The sequence below is a fragment of the Dipodomys merriami genome, unplaced genomic scaffold, assembly GCF_024711535.1.
Source record: "Dipodomys merriami isolate MVZ:Mamm:240054 unplaced genomic scaffold, mDipMer1.0.p SCAF_3, whole genome shotgun sequence".
NCBI lineage: Eukaryota > Metazoa > Chordata > Mammalia > Rodentia > Heteromyidae > Dipodomys > Dipodomys merriami.
Genome location: NW_027204492.1, coordinates 23,961,378 through 23,979,369, shown reverse-complemented (window position 1 = coordinate 23,979,369; position 17,992 = coordinate 23,961,378). Strand labels below are relative to the sequence as shown.

General features: G+C 38.7%; 1 protein-coding gene across 1 annotated transcript; it reads right to left on the bottom strand.

Moving 5' to 3' along the window:
- Window positions 1-1,969: 1,969 nt before the first annotated feature.
- On the bottom strand, window positions 1,970-3,324 carry LOC138839371 (actin-related protein T1-like). The gene has a single exon (XM_070038945.1). It carries the CDS (start codon window positions 3,163-3,165, stop codon window positions 2,029-2,031), a length of 1,137 nt encoding a protein of 378 aa, XP_069895046.1. The 5' UTR covers window positions 3,166-3,324; the 3' UTR covers window positions 1,970-2,028.
- Window positions 3,325-17,992: the final 14,668 nt, after the last annotated feature.

Here is a 17,992-nt window from a genome sequence, read left to right as displayed (position 1 = left end):
CAAAAGAGCTCAGGGACAGCACCCAGGCCCAGAGATCAAGCCCCATGACCAACACATACAAAAACATCTTTTCATCGTGTACTTGTGACAACCAAAATTTTCACCAGTGGTAACAAGGAAGGATTAAGAGTCATCATTACAGTCTCAATAGGGAATTGTATGCAGTCATTTCAAACACAATACCTAAAAGGCAATATTAGTTAGGTTCCAGTGGTTCACACCTGTAATCTTGAGACTGAGATCTGAGGATTATGATTCAAAGTCATCCTGGGCAAGAAAGTCTGTGAGACTTTTATTGCCAATTAACTACCAAAGAGCCAGAAGTGGAGCTGTGGTTCAAATGATAGAGCACTAGCCTTGAAAGGAAAAGCTAAGGGAAAATGCCTAGACCCTGGGTTCAAGCTCTAGGATTGGTGTGCATGCACAGGTGTCTGTGTGTGTGCGTGCGCACGCACACATAACACATAGACACACATTAATATTGAAGGAATCAGGAGGCTAGTGGTGTTCTTTAGTCATAGAATACCCAGAATGCCCTGAGTTCAAAGCCCAGTACCAAAAGAAAAGTTACATTGCAGGAATTTTACTGAAAAAAATTTTGTATTATATTTATATAGTCAGCAGATATTCCTAAATGTTGAGGACTCTTAATAGCTTCTAAGTTGATGCTGTGTCTATAGTGATCCTTAGGTACTGGGAATTGCTTTATCTAGCCTGTGTAATGTGACTGGCTCCCTGATCCTTCATTGCTTGAGCATCTATTTTTGCTTTGAATTCTCAGCTTGCCAACATCTAAGCCCCTCCCTCTCCATAGCCACTTCTCAAGGGTATTTCATGATTGTTACTTGTTTTCTAAGCCCCAAAGGTGTGGCTCAGATTTTTATTTCTGCCTGGTTTCAGGCTGCTTACAAGGACCTAATGTAGACAGATCACTCTAGCAGCTCCTGCAATCTGAGCTTTCCATCAGCAGAGGAGATGGCCTATATTCTAAAATGTCCTTTAGGCCAACCACTGATCTTCTTTTGTTGTCTCTCTCATTTTACTGGGAACCTTCAGCTTGCCAGTCATGATGCAATATTTTAATTGTCCAATTTACATTTATATAATCAATATTTTTATGATTGTTAACCTTGGGTAATTTTCTCCAAATGATTAGTCTTATGATAATATCTATCAATCAAGCTAAGCATAGATAAATGTATGTCAGTCAATGTTTTGTTTTTGTTTTTAAATGACAAAGACTTCTTTGCATTTTTCTTTTTTTCTGTGGGAAAGTAATAAATTAAGGCATTTTTATGCATGTCACTTAGTAATTACTTATTGAAAATCATTAACACTTTCCAATATTTTGCTTCTGTCAGGAAGATGCTATGGGTATTCTTGAAGTAAACAAATGGAAAAATACAATAAGCAATTTGAATTGTTGATTATAAATCCTTCAATTTGGAGTACATTTCCTTGATCTTAGAGCCTTAAATGAAAATTCCTCTGCTCAACATTCCTTTGCATCTATTATACTGACTCATTTCATATAAAGAACTTTATTGTATGAAAGACCAACACAAAGAAGTGGTTTAAATCCTGAAAAGAGGATAGCATTCCTTCTTCTACTTCATTCCATGCCCTTTCCAACACTTTTCTCAGTAATTCCATCACTTTATAAGATGTCTATTAGAACCGATAAGGACAATTATTTAAAATAAAGTGTCTAGGGACTCAAACTGCATCAGGCTTCTAGGCCTGAGGGTCAGGCATCTCATATTGCAAACCTAGTAGATATGTCAACATGCAAACCCAGATTTCCTCCGGAGAAAAAATTTTAAAAGTTCATGGAACAGGAATGGTAGATTAGAATCACTTAAAGATTCTGACATAGATCAGAAATTAGAGCTACAAAGGAGGAATGGAAAGTGGAAATAGAAAATACTTTTATTGAATATTGTACTGAAGTCCAAGGAGCAACCTTCATTTCCCCCATACTTCCTGTCATCTGCCATCTTGAGTGGCCACCCTTGGTTCAGTACTGTTTTAGAAACATTTTCTGTCAATGACAGACTTTCCAAACTCCTTGAACTCCGAAGTGGTGACCCATCTCTGCTTGAACATGCTCATACATGTTATGACCGATGCACCAATCCACGTAGAGAAACTTCTGTCAGGTGAAGCGGTGATTCTGATGGTTTGTTGTGGGGAAGTCGTCGATTTCAGTTCGTTCATGAGCCTTTCGCCGAGGCCAGGGAATAGTGTGTTGCCTCCTGACAGCACAATGTCAGCAAAGAGGTTGTTTTGGATGTCTACATCACACTTCTCAATGCTGCTACACACCATTTTGGTGATTCCTGGCTCCTGAATGCCTAGCAGTTCAGGTGTAAAAACTGCTTCAGGCAAGTGGCACAGATGATTATCCATGAGGACGACATGCCCGTCTGGCAATCTGTAGTATCTTTCAACTATCGGCTGGCTGTTGGCTTCTTCAGCCTCCATGGCAACGAAGCACATCTTCTCTTTCATCTCATCAATATAGGCCTTGTTGAATATAGAAGAAAACATATAGCGTTTCAGAAAAAGGAGTTGGATGAGGCGTGTAGTTATATCTTTCCCTGCCACAGAGAGCTTGGCTACAGCATGGGGCATGGGGTAACCCTCATAGATGGGGACGGTGCAGGTGACCCCATCTCCACTCTCCACCACCAGGCCTGTGACACTGGCAGAGGCATAAAGTGCCCCCACCGCATGGTTGAAGAGGTACATGGCAGGAACATTGTATTTCTCAAACATGATTTCAGCAGTTTTCTCCCGAATCTTCTTTGGGTTCAAGGCGTGCTCAGTTAACAGTACTGGTTGTTTGTTAGGTTTGACTTCGAGCTCTCGCTTGAAAAGATGATCCCAAAGTTTTTCCATGTCGTCCCATCTCTTTACCACTCCACGCTCAATGGGATACTGTAGACATAAGCTGTTATATCGCTTCTGGGCTTCTTCGCCTACGAAGAAGATCTTCTGCTTGATTTTTGCTAGTTGCGCCAAAGGTACTTTTAATTTAGGGGAGCCCACAACAGAATCTATGACAGAACGAGGAACAACATCCCCAGAAAAGCCTGCTTTGCACAGTCCTGAGCCATTATCGAATATTACAGCGGGAACATCCAACACATAGGAATCAGACATAGATGCCCATGATCTGCAATTCACCAAGATGAAGAAAGAATACCAGGTTCAATACCTGGGAGTCTGGGTACTTCTTGTAGGTTAAGAGACAGCGAGTTCAAAGTTCTCAGTTTGTCACCCAGGTGAAGCTAACAGGCACTCTCCATTTTGACAGAGTACCTCTAGCTTCCCTGGAAATGTGTCTACTGAACCTAGGGTGTGTATACAGAGATAGTTGCCAGGTATGTAACAATGTAGCCATGGCAATAGTTGCCCTCAGTGATACTCAGAGGGGGTGGGGCTTGTGAGCCATCAAAACTCACTCTGTGGTGAGAAGGAAAGCAGAGGAAGACAAACTATGCCTACTACAATTTTGAGTTGCCTGAAAACCCCAAACAGGCTGAATTTCACAGCAAATTCAGTCTACTGTGTTACATTAAATGATTTGTTTTACACATAGATTCAGTGAATATATATATATATATATATATATACATATACACACAATATATACTGAATGTCTATGTATGTGTGTGTATACACTGAATATATATCCAATGTATATATTCTCTCTTTCCTTCCTTCCTGCCCCTATATAATATATGTGATCAGGAAAAGGGAACACTTCTCTACTTGGGGAATTAAAAATAACCATAATGCCACAACTGAGAAAGGAGTTATGAGAAATAAAAATTCAACTGTATCTCTGAGGTACATAGAGAATTAACTATCTCAACCTGAGTACAGATATGTAAATACATAGGTGATGGAGGAGTGGTATGTGGTAACAGCTTTGTTACCTACCTACCATAACACTGAGTACTCTTCTAACCCAAACAGTGGCCTGGGACTTATCCCAGAGAACTGCTGTCTTTTCTTGTTGAGCTGCTATCTGTGAGAAGTAAAAAATACACTTCTGTTCACTAGAAGTATGAACTAATGGATATACCTAATGCACTTAGAACAGTCCTTTTGTTTCCATTTAAAGTTCTTTCCCTTTTTCTTTTCTTTCCTTCCTTTCTTCCTTCCTGCCTTCCTGCCTTCCTGCCTGCCTGCCTGCCTGCCTTCCTTTTTCCTTCTTTCTTTCTTTGCCAATTCTTAGGCTTGAACTCAAGACTAGTGCATTCGCACTAGAGTCATAGCTCCACTTCTGGCTTTTTGGTGGTTAATTGGAGATAAGAATCCCATGGACTTTCCTACCATGGCTTTGAATCATGATCTCCAGATCTTAGCCTTGTAAGTAGCTAAGATTACAACTGTCAGCCTCCAGTGTCTGGCCATTTTCCTGTTTTTAGCAGTACATAAGATAACTTTCATATAATATATACTCCATCTGTTTTTTGATCTACTCATTTTTGTGGTTTTGCCATATTTGGATATAAATTCTAATGATAAAGTGAATGTTAAGAATATTTTTCTCTCATGAACTATCACAGGACTCTTTCATTTTTACCACTGATTATACAATTCTTCTTATCCTTTAAGCACTAGATAGATATTTTATTTCTGCAAATGTTACCTTTACTTTTTTATCTACATGAAGTGATATGATAGGCAGCCTTTTATTTCTGGCATCAGTCACTCTGCTAAATGCCTTCAGGCTCTAACTTTTGTTTGGCTATAATACATTTTGATTATTGATATACATAGAGATAGATAGATAGATAGATAGATAGATAGATAGATAGAGATAGTTGATAGATATTTAGTATTTTCAGCTCTGGTTTACTATAAAATATGCTCCTAGAAACAATCCAGTATATGTTTTATGTGGACTTATGCTTTCATTTCTCTTTATCAGGTACAGATATTAGGCTTCCATGGGGTAGTTCCACATGGAACAGGAGATACATATTTTAGAGCACTGTGAAGTATTACTAAAGCACTTTTTTTTGCCAGTCCTGGGGCTTGAACTCTGGGCCTGGGTGCTGTCCCTGGGCTTCTTTTGCTGGAGTCTAGCACTCTACCACTTTGAGCCACAGCACCACTTTCGGGTTTTTCTGAGATTAATTGGAAATAAGAGTCTCTCAGAATTTCCTACCTGGGATGACTTTGAAACACTCTCCTCAGATCTCAGCCTCCTGAGTAGCTAGCATACAGGTGTGAGCCACCAGCATCTGACTCTACTAATGCACTTTTGATGCTTATTATGAGCTTTTATTAAAATCACTCCTTTAAATGTTTTTTTTGTTTACATGTGCTTAGATGTTAGGGCCTCAGGCAATTTGACTCCATAATTAACTACTCTAAGACTTTTTATTGGGACCCTATCAGTCCTGTCTGGAAGACTATCACTCACACAGCCATTTGAGATGCCCTCATGCCAGCATCAGCTATTTCAGGAACCTACATACTGAGGTAGATCTGTTTGCTGAAGGTATTATCCCACCAGATAGCTTGCACAGGGACTTTTTGGCATTATATATCTCAGTGAACACTAAGCGATCCTGAATCTATTTCTATTCAGGTCAGTTAGTGGTGGAGCACTTCCTGTATTGGCTCAAACAAAGACTGGCAATTGGTGTAAAACACAGAACTTCATTTGCATAAGGAACTATTGTGATTGGTGCAAACCTGGTCCCTCATTTGAATAAAGGTCTGCTGCAGTTATTACACACATTCTAGTACCCCCTTCCTTTTCTAGTTATATATGCAAGCTGCTCAAGTTATTTTTCTGAGCTGCTGAGAGCCTCTCTCTTGTGCTGTCCCTTTGGTATTAAAACATTAGCTCCCAGTAAACTCATTTTTCTTACTATTGCTAAGATAATATAAACAAAATGAAGAGAAGATGCAATGGTAATGAGAGAAACAGGTAGAAAAGAGCTGTAATATTTAGCACCCCAACATTTATCCCAAAGCCTAAACCTCTGTTTCTTTCATACCTGTCAGGGGTTTCAGTCCAAAATCTGAAACTTACTTCTTGTTGCCACCCTAGTGGTCTGTGGCCTCAGGCCTGAACCTGAGTTGTGCCTGCTGTCCTAGCTGTCTAAGGCCCTGGGAAGCTGTTGCTGCCCACTGTCACACACTCTGTCACCTGCAAATACTCACCAGGATAAGGACTAACTGCAGGAGCTTTTTCTCACCTACTCATGATTTCTGTATGGGTAGAGCAGGTTCCAAGCCCACTATTTTGTGACATATGTGTAAGTATAACTACTATGTCATATGAAGACTCTGTCAAATTAGTTTGCCTACAATAACTCTTCTTTCTAAAGTGTCTGTGACTTTTTTTTATTCCTACCTATGCCATAGAATTCCTATATTTTACACATGGTTCATAAAACTATTATCAAATTTTAGGCTTTTTAATATTTCTAAAATATTAACTTGATCTAGGTTTGATTCATATTCTTGTTGACTGATGATAAGAATGTTTCTATTTTCTCATTGACCATTTGAATATCTTTTTTGAAGTATCTGTGCAGATCCTTTATTCATGTTGTCTATTAATTATTAAATTGGAAGAATCCCTTATGTATTCTAGATAGGATCTTTTAATGAATATATTACTTATTTTCTACCATTGTTGAATTCCTTCTTTTTCATTGTGTTGATAGTAAAGTTAGAATTGTAAAAGTTTTTTAACTGTATTTTTTTCATCTTTTCTTTTTTGGTACTGGGGATTGAACCCAGGACTTTGTACTTGCTAGGCTAGAGCTTTGCAACTGAGTTATATCCCAGACCTGTAAAAGTTTTCAAATTTGTTATAGTTTGATCATTCTGCTTTTCATTCTGAGATGAACCACTTTTACCTCTGATAGTTGACTTCTCTTTCAATAAACTAATCTTTACTCCAAAAATTATTGTAGTCTAATTTGTCTATTTTATCCTTCGTTGCTGATATTTTTGCATTACGGGAAGGTTTTTCCAAATGATTAATAGTAAGATCTCTTTTTGTCAACAAGAGAAAATTAGGAGTTAATTCCATATGTTTTTGTTATAAGTTCCAGGGAAGAAAAAGGCTTCAGGAATCTCCTAGTGCACAAAACAAGTAAATACCAAGTAACTATCACTAAATGAAGTTTAATAGAAGTAAGGGGAAAACCTCAGCATTCTAGGCTTAATTTTTTTCTTCCAGTGTCTTTAGAAGCCACTGTTAAGTTTTGAATTACATTTGAGAAACCTGTTATTCTCTACTCAAGAACACATTACATGCTGTTTCATCTCTATCACAAACCAATGCCAATTATTTGAAGCATCTGCACTTGAGATTTATTAATAGCCATGGTGAGAGAGAAAGAGAGACAATTATCAATTGGTATTTAGGTGTTAAAAGATAAAGGGGGAATTTGAGGAGATGGGTGGTTTGAGGGAGTTAAGTATAGGTTTCTCACTATTGTAATATCTTGAAATATTACATTCTCAAAGATTCTGGAATTGTGGATGTTGTTCCATTAGAAATAATTTTGGCAACTTTAGAAGCTGAGAAGTTGGTTCAGACATGGCCTTTTTCATTAGAGCATTTAGGATCTCCTTTCAGATTCCAGATATAGAGGTAGAAGTTCTTTAGCACAACTGCTTTTGAGCTCAAATTTAAAAGCACCATTTTTTTTAGCAGAAAGATTTGAATTAATATTTCACATAACTCCTGATCAGCAGTCAGATGCTTCTTTTTGTTGTTATTTTTATTATTAAGTAGTAGTTCAAAGAGGTTAAATTCTATGTCATGTTTTGAGTACAATGCCTCTTGTTCAATATCAACCCTTCCTTTGTTCTCCCCTATTTTCCTCCACCTGTCTCTACCCTCAAGTTAGATAGCTCATGATGTCCATTGAATATAATGACTGCATCTGTTCATCTTTCCTCCCAGATGCCTGTTTGAATGGGATTTTGGTTTCAAATGTGAAGAACATAATTTCTTATATTCCACCAAAATGTTTTTTTCATTTAATCTTGAAATTTCATTTTATCTTTCAAATTAGCAATATATAAAAGTTTTTTAGGTTTGCATTTCTGTAAAAAATTTTTTATTTAAAAGTGTTCTTGGATAGATGTTTTTGGCTCATGTCTATAATCCTAGTTACTCAGGAAGTAGAGATCTGGGGATTTGTGGCTCAACTGGTAGAACATGAATCATGAGCAAAAAAAGCCAAGTGAGGATGTGAGATTCTGAGTTTGAGCCCCAGTACCAGCAAACAAAAAAACTTTTAAGATTTTTTTTCCACTGTTGGGATGAATATTGTGGCATTTAATTTCTTGTGTGGAGAAATTAAAGTCAACAATTCTGAAAAATGAGTAGATAATTTAAATATCTTCTTCAATCTATGACATTTTAGAAAAACTCAAAAGGTGTAAATTTCTTAAGCTGGGCTTGTAGCTCAGTGGTAGAGAGTTTGTATAGCATACATAATTATGGCTGATCACTAGCACTACCAAAAAGGAAGTCCATTTCTTAACTCCTCCAATTTTGTAGAATGGCGGACCACAAACTGACAATAATAAAGAAGAAAATGTCCAAAGTGCCCTAAATTTCCCCCAAGTAAAATTTGCCACTACAGTGTATTTTAAGTCAAACCATCTTTTCATACATAGCTTCCAAATTTAGTGAAAAGCTATTTAGATTATTTCATATCATGGAGAAGTAGGTAAATTGGATATTAATTACATGTAGATACGTCATAGATTATTTACATGCTTTATACCTGTGTAGTCAGTGGTGATCCTGGCCCGTTTTTCCCCTTGACTCCTGCTAATTGCCAGTGCGTCCACCAGAGGGCAGACGGCAAAAGAGAAAGGAAAGAAGAGGAAAGATAAGGTTTTCCCTGCTCAACAAGGAAGCAAAGCTACTCCAGCCCATCTGAACCCACGCTTCTGAGGTTTTGGTAGGTGTACCTTTTATGAACAATGTCAATCTCTTAGGCACACTGGATCAACATTGTGATTCAATCACTTCATTTTGTCAGGACTTATTTACCTGAGTGCTTGATATGTGCAAGGCCCTGTTTTAGTTGTTGGGGAATATAAGAGTAAACAAGACAGACAAAAATATTTGTTATTTTATAATGTACTTGAGCCTCATTTGCTCAATCTGCACCATGGGGACAATAAACAACTCTAACAGGATACCAAAGCACCTGTTTATTGTGTCTTAATTTATACTCTGTATATTGGTTTTACGTAGTACCTATACAACTTTAATTTTATTATACTTTAGTCTATGTATAGTTTCATGTATTATAGTAGTTGCTATATTTTACATAGTCTTACATTTCCCTATAAAATTTTGCATTCTACTCATCATTTCATAAGCACTTTTCCTAACATGAATACTTCCACTTAGTATTTTAGTAAGTATACAACATTTCCTGTGTCCATTTATTTTACTACTTATCCTGGTTCTAGTATAGGCCTGGTTTATAGTAGGTTTTCACTTAGTAATTGTTGGAAATATACATGTTTTGCAGTTTAAAGTATTGTACTTTTTCATCTTTTGAGTAATTTCTGATAAAACTCCTAAAAGTAGGATTTTGTGTCAAAGGCTAGGATACAAGCATCCCTTTTCCAAGATTCCCAATCTACATTACTATCATGCTGCCTGAAGACTACTTTTTAAATTACTGACTACTTTATTCTGGTTCTATTTGTTTTCTTTATTAATATTGTTGATTGTCTTGTATTTGATTTTTTTACTGTTTTCTCTGTTGTCAAGCCTATGTGTGTATGAACCAAGAAGCTTTGGAAGACAGGGAAGCCAGGCGCCGGTGGCTCACGCCTGTAATCGTAGCTACTCAGGAGGCTGAGATCTGAGGATTGCAGTTCAAAGCCAGCCTGGGCAGGAAAGTCCACGAGACTCTTAGCTCAAATAAACCAGTGGAAAACCGGAAGTGGCGCTGTGGCTCAAGCGTAGCGGTAGAGCACTGAGCTGAAGAGCTGAGGGATAGCACCCAGGCCCAGAGTTCAAGCCTTATGACCAAAGGAAAAAAAAAAAAAGAAAGATAGGGAAAATGCTCCATGCAGGATGGAAACTGAGAGCAAATCTCAGAACAACTATCTGAGCGTTCAAAACATCAGGTGCTGGTAACTTGGTGACAGAAGGCAAAGCAATGTAGAAGATGAAAGGAAGGGCACTGTAGATAGATGTTCCAGTTTTTTGAAACTAAGAGATGTCAGATAGAAACTATTACCACAAAAGAGTACCTCTTTGTTACATCACTTCATGGGTAGAGCTGTTTTGTGCAATAAGCACCTGTGGTGCTAGGAGTGAACTCAGCAAACCCCGGTGTTTTGGTTGGCATCGAGAGTGCTGATGTAGCACTGCACATGGAAATTTTGATGAATTAGTATGAATTGGGGCCTGGTTTACAAAATGATTTGCATATCTGTGGTTTGGGGTTATGCCTGCCATACCTTTACTCCTTTGCTCTGAAGAGCAGAATTGGTTGACTAGATGAAAGTAAGCAACAAATCCTTGATATGAAATGATTTGGTAAAAACAAGTCATTGTGTGGTTGAATGAGACTATATTTTAAAATATTTTCAAACATACAGGAAAGTTACAAGTGAAGTATGAGCAATTTCTATATCTAGGATAGAAGGGATGACATTGATCAAGATGCATTGTAATGAAGTGGAGGTGTGTCTAAAGTGGTAGAGTGCCAGTAAAAGCCAAGTAAGAATGGGAGGCCCTGAGTTCAAGTCCTGGTACTGGCATGTACATGCACATATGCACACGCATACATACACACAATCATGCAAGTTGCATTGTATTTATAAACTGAACTGAAACTCCTTTTACAGCTAAAGATAATAATAATAAAACAATTAAATTTCCATGTCCCTTTTACTTAGATTCTGAACTGTTAACATTTGACTGCATTTCCTCAATCCTCCCTTTTATCATATACTTTTATTTATTTTCTGAAACAAATTGAGAATAAGCCAAAGACATGATGCTAAATATCCTAAATATCCCTAAATATCTCCTAAATATCTGTAAATATCGTAAATATTCCTAAATATCTCACTATGTAACCTCCAAAGCAAGCCAATTCTAATGTACCATCAAACAAATACAACCTAGCAAATCCACACTGGTAAAACATCACAATTTAATCTGCATTCCCCATAACAACTTTGCCAAACTGTTTCAACAGTGTCTCATGTCTGGCCCAATATTCCATTCGGTGATTAGTTGTCAGCAGTAGCCACCAAACATTTAGCTGCTATATCACTTTAAGCTCCTCCAGTCTGAGATAGTGACATGTTCTTTGCTTGTCTTTCTGAAACTTTCAACAGCTGTACAAACTATTGATTTTATATTTTGTAGGATGGCTCACATGTTACCTGACTAACCTCAGGCTATGTTTTCTTGTTATGAATACCCTAGGAATGATACTGTGCTCTTCTCAGTGTATCACATCAGATAGCCCACCATTCCCACTGGTAATATTAATTTTGATTACCTTTTATGTTGGAATCTATAGGTTTTCCATCACAAAGTTACAACTTTTTTTAAAAAATATTTTTTATTGTAAAGATACTGTACAGGGGGGTTGCAATTACATGAGTAAGGTAATGAGTGCATTTCCTATTGAGCATTGTTACTCCATCCTTTGTTTTTCCCCTAGTTACAACTTTTTCTCTTTACAGTTGGTTAGTATTTTGTATAAGAATATTCCTACATCTTACCAATACCCTATTGCTTATCAATCTACCAGCACTAGTTTCTTGAATCAGTTGTATCATGGTGGCCAAATAATGATTCTTCATTTCCATCATATTTTATACATTTATTAGCTGACATGCTAGGGAATCTCCTCTGTTACAGATATCAAAGTAGCATAACATTTAGTGGCTTTAAACAATAACCATTTATCTCATTCCTGAATCAACAGTCTGAGAAAGGTGATATATAAATTGGGTCAGGATACTGTATGGAAGAATTTACTTTTAAGTGGGCTTACTACCATGGCTAACTAATTGGTGTTGGTTTATGGCTAGGAGATCAAGTGGGGTGGCCAACTAGAACCTCTACATAAGGCCATTCTGTGTTGTGGCTTGATCTTATCCCAGAATTATGGCTAAGTTTCAACAACAAGCATTCAACATTTCAAGAGAACATAGTAGAAGTTTATGACTTTTTGCTTCAACAATCTGAGAAGTCATGTGTCTTTTACTTCCACTATAATCTATTGATTGAAACAATCACTATTGTCTACGTAGGTGCAAGTAGAAGGATCTTACCTCTTACTAATTGGGAAGAATGTTAACGTTACATTGTAAAAACAGCCTATATGACAAAATATACTGTGGTAAGAATTTTTGTAGAACGTGGTCCACCTTATTCTCCATTTATTTATTCATTTATTTGTTTATGTTCATCTGTACTCATGGATTCCTATGTTATGTAGTTGATTATAGTCCATTATTATCAATACTTTGATTTCTAAATTGTCCCAGATTTTATTTTTTTATTTTTTATTGTTTTAATTTTTTTTGGGTCCAGTCGTGGGGCCTGAACTCTGGACCTGGGCACTGTCCCTCAGCTCTTCAGCTCAAGGCTAGCACTCAACCACTTGAGCCACAGTGCCACTTCCGGCTTTTTTCTTTTTGCTTATATGGTGCTGAGGAATTGAAACCAGGGCCTCAGGCATGCAAGGCAAGTGCTCTACTACTGAGCCACCTTCCCAGCCCCCCAGATTTTATTATTCTGAAATGTTCAAGACAGTTTCTGTATCATTCTGATATTTTCCCATTACTTTTTGAGTGCTTCTTTTACTGAATGGTGGTATATAGACACCATAATCTGAGTGATTGCTGTGCTTATTACTAATTAGCTACCATTGTTTGCAAGGCCTCTTAATAGAGCTAGGAAGTCATTGTACAGAAAACTCACAATTTACAATGGTTCAATTTATTTTTTTCAAATTTATGATGATGGAAAAGCCATACCAATTCAGTGGAAACTATTTTTTAGGACAAAGCTGAAAATACTTGGTGACCCTGGCAACAGACTGGCAAACTTAGCCATAGCATAAACCAATACTTCAAGCAAGTTTTAAACTAAGTGCCATTGGAATGGGTAAGAAACTGCCTAGCCCATAGGCCACAAATAATTTTATGGTTATGAGTGGCATCCCTCATTTAAAATTGAAATAATAGCAGTCTTTACTGCCCATGTTAATGAATGGGCAGAATTAATATTGTAAAAATTGGCTGTATTGTCAAAAGTAATCTATAGACTCAATGCAATGAGTATCCAAATTTCATATGAAAGTACAAAAGACCCCAAGTAGCCCAAGCAATCTTTACCAAAAATGAGCAATGCTCTTGATATTCTATTTCAAATTATACTATAGAAACAGTAACATAAACACACGACACTAGCACAAAACGAGACATGTAGAGCAGTGGAACAGAAGACCACGATACACACACACACACACACACACACACACGGTGTATAAGGAGTCTATATGGTATATATATGTATGAAGATACATTTATATACATACATATATATATATGTCTATATGGTATATACACACCATATACACTCCTTCTACACTACTGTTAGAACACTTAATGCAATCACACTGGAAACTAGTATGGAAGGTCTTCTAAAAAATAAAGCTAGAACTACCATATAATCCTGCTGTTTTACAAAAATGGTGGCAAACTATATGTTGGAGAAAAGATATACACATGTAGAAGATCTAAGCAAGATCTATATCTCTCACCCTGTATAAAATGAATTCAAAAGCTGGGTGCTGGTGACTCATGCCTGTAATCCTGGCTACTCAGGAGGCTGAGATCTGAGGATCAAGGTTCAATGCCAGCTCGGGCAGGAAAGTCTGTGAGATTCTTATCTCCAATAAACCACTCAGAAAACTGGAAGTGGTAGAGTGCTTGCCTTGAGCTGAAGAGCTGAGGAACAGTGTTCAGGCCCAGAGTTCAAGCCCCATGACCAAGAACAACAACAAAAAAGAAATGGATCAAATGGATCAAAATGGATCAAAGACCTTAAGGTAAAGCATGAAATATAATAGTGCTACAGGAAAATACAGGTGCAGTATCTTTACAATAAAAATATTAAAAATTTATCTCTATATGGTCATCGGCATCAACTTTCTGAATGAGTCCAATAGCCCAAGAAATAAAAGAATTGACAAATTAGTTGTTTCAAATAAAAAAAATTTACAGCAAAGAAACAATTGCCAGAATAAGGAAATAGTCCACAAAGGGAGAAAATCTTAACGTTTTTCATTAAAGGATTAATATAAAGTGTGTATATGTGTGTGTGTATAAAGATAAAAAATTAAACACTAATATAATAAATACCATTAATAAATGGGCAAATTGAACAGATATTTCTTAAAATCTACAAATGGTAAAAATTATATGAAGACATGTTCAACATCCTTAGCCATAAAAGAAATGAAAATAAAACATGTTTGAGATTCCATATCAACCAAATTAGAGTATATATCATTAAGAAAACAAATGACAACAAATCCTGGTAAGGATACAGAAAGTAAAAAAAGCCTTATACATTCTGATAGTAATGTATATGGATGCAGCCACATTGGAAATTAGTGTGGAGCTTCTTGTGAAAACTAAAGATAGAACTACCATATAATCAACTTGAGCATAGACATGAAGGCACATAGGTCAATTCACAATAAAGATAACTTCACATTGATCCATGTTTATAGTAGCACTATTCACAATAGCTGGGTTATGGAACTGGCATATGTACTATAAATGGATAAAAATATATGGCATACATACAGAATGGAATAATCAACCACAAAGAATGACATTATTTCATTTGCAGGAAAATGAATAGAACTGGAGATAATCAGGTTAAGTAAAACAAGGCAGAATCAGAAACACAGATGCCACATTTCTCTGATATGTAGAATGTAGACATTGTTAGGTTTTTAAAAAGAGGAAGCCGAGTAAGAACTGCACCAGCACGCACGTGGTATTCAGATAAGTGGTAGGTTTATTCAGTAGACCTGCTTGGACCAGGCAAGGGTGGCACTCCACGTGGCTGGGAAAGGCCTGGGAATGAGAGAGAGCTGGGAAGAGAGGAAAGAGAGAGAAAAGAGCAGAGAGAGGGGTAAGAACAGTAGCACTCACGTGGTATTCAGGTAAGGGGTAGACCTGCTGGGACCAGGCAAGGTTGGCACTCCACGTGGCTGGGAAAGAGAGAGAGCAAGAGAGCAAGAAAAGAGCAGCAAGAGCTAGAAACGAACAGAGAGAGAAAAGAGAGGGAGAGAGAAAAAGAGAGAGAGGTCTGGGCCTGGGCTAGCCCTTATCTAGGGTATGGGCGGGGAAAGGTGTGGCCAGGTAAGGGGAAGTGGGATCAGGTGGGAGAAAGGTGTGGCCACATCAGGTTAGGATGTGACCTCAGCAGATGCGGACGTGACCTCTTCCAGGTATCCCAGTTGCCTAGGTAACGCAGGTACTGGGTGGAGACTTCGCTGCGAGGAGGGTGGAGTCTGCTCGCCATCCAGGAGCGGACCTTACATTCCAGCCTTTTAATAATCATGAAATAGGGCGAGGATTCTCTCTGGCTACTTCCTGCTGACAAGGGGCGTCGACAATAGGGGTAAAAGGCTGGAATTTGGTCTCCTCCCAGAGAAGGCAGTGAGCAGCAGCTGTACCTTGGTGGCGTGAGTCCTTAGATGAAATCTGGAGAAGTCTCATGAGCATTGAGGGGCTGGAAAAAAAATACTAGAGAGCAAATAAATGGCAAGAGGAAGGACTTGGGGCTGAAAATGTTGGTAGAAATGTCCCTAGTTACTTCTGACATCTGGCGACTAGGTAGAGAAGTCAGGTGACAAAGGCAAGAATATAAATTCCTGTTCAGTTAATAGGTAGACAGGTATAGACATTGGATGGGCAGGCTTCTTACTTCTACTGACCTCCCGGCTCAGGTTAATTTTGAAAGGGCAGGCACAAAGTAGCTGATGTGACATCATCTCCTCTTACTCCTTTCAACGTTCCCTTGTTCCCTAGACTGGCTGAGTCTAGGTGCTCATTGCTGGGATGGCTTGTCCCAGTTGGTATTCAAGATTTGAACTCAAGGCCTGGGCACTGTCCCTGAGCGCTTCCGCTCAAGGCTAGCACTGAACCACTTTGAGTTATAGTACCACTAGTATTTAAGGAGGTTTGAACTCAAGGCCTGGGCACTGTCCCTGAGCACTTCTGCTCAAGGCTAGCACTCTGCCACACTGAGTTATAGTATCACTTGCAGAGTTTAGCTGGGAGACAGAGTCTTAGCGATTTTTTAGCCCGAGCTGGCTTTGAACTGAAATCTTTGCCACAAAAGCCCTTTATTATTTTCAATTAAAGCAACAAGGAGATCAAGTAGAATAAGTAGAGCTTACCTGGTTCTTATCAAGAATTGCCAACAAATATTCTGAAATGACAAAACTCATTAGATGTGATGAAAATTTTAGCATAAATATGCCCAGTATTTTAGAACCATGTAGTCAGTAGTGGAATACACAACACAAAACAAAAAAGGCAAAACTCAAAACCTAAAATTTTGACAACATTTAGACATCTTTGCTAACAAAGCACATCAGATGGTTGGGCCTCAGTTACTAGGGCCTGTGAAAACAGCAACTTGTTAGCAAGGCACCTTAGAATAGATGGAGTAGTAAACTTAGTGGAAGGTTAAGGGTCAGATGGGGCCAATCCCTTAACCCACCACGTGGCCAAGATGGCGGATTCAAGATGGCGAATTTCTGAAAGAATGCAAAGAAAGCCTGAATAGATTAAGCCTACATTGGCTAGCCTTTGAGAGGGAACCTAGAGGGGGGTCCCTGGGACCCAGCCTGCGTCGCACTCTTCAAGGCACAAGCCAAAAAGTTGTAGAAAAAAAGGGTAGAAAGTTGCCCATGAATGGCAGAGAGAGCAAAGAGCCTGAAATTAAACTTCTGACCATTTACCATTGCAGTAGCAAAAACTGTGCTTCTGAGAATGGCATAAAAATGAGGCTCTCTGGCTTTCCAGGGAGCGCGGGAGACATTTCAAAGGGGTTTCACGGCTCAGGCGTGATTCGTAGCACCCCATTAAATGAGTAGGAGAGTCAGTCTGGTGAGTGAAGGAGAGCTGACCAGGCAGAAGCGGCATCCAGACTTCCCCCAGAGCCCTTTAGAGAGAAATGGCCAAGCCCCCAAAGCCAAGCATCCTCGGCTTCAGAGGTGACCGCCTTTCAGCTAAAGGCCGTAGGAGCTCTCTGGCGTGGCGCCACGTCTGGACAGAGACTGAGCGACAGAGAGCCGTAGAGTAGTTTCACTCACCAGAGTAGAGAAGTGTGGACGTGGATGTGAAGGCAGCAATGGTATCGATGCGTTGATTCCGCCGCAGACAGACTGGTTCGCAAAAGGCCGTCAGAACTGCGGGTATTCCTCAGAGCAAAAAGGGAAGAACAAAAAAAAGAAAAAAGAGGAAAAAAACAGAGAAATCCCAGCTATCCTGACTTTAAGCCTTTATCCGAGTCACGGCACCATTTATGTTAGGTTTTTAAAAAGAGGAAGCCGAGTAAGAACTGCACCAGCACGCACGTGGTATTCAGATAAGTGGTAGGTTTATTCAGTAGACCTGCTTGGACCAGGCAAGGGTGGCACTCCACGTGGCTGGGAAAGGCCTGGGAATGAGAGAGAGCTGGGAAGAGAGGAAAGAGAGAGAAAAGAGCAGAGAGAGGGGTAAGAACAGTAGCACTCACGTGGTATTCAGGTAAGGGGTAGACCTGCTGGGACCAGGCAAGGTTGGCACTCCACGTGGCTGGGAAAGAGAGAGAGCAAGAGAGCAAGAAAAGAGCAGCAAGAGCTAGAAACGAACAGAGAGAGAAAAGAGAGGGAGAGAGAAAAAGAGAGAGAGGTCTGGGCCT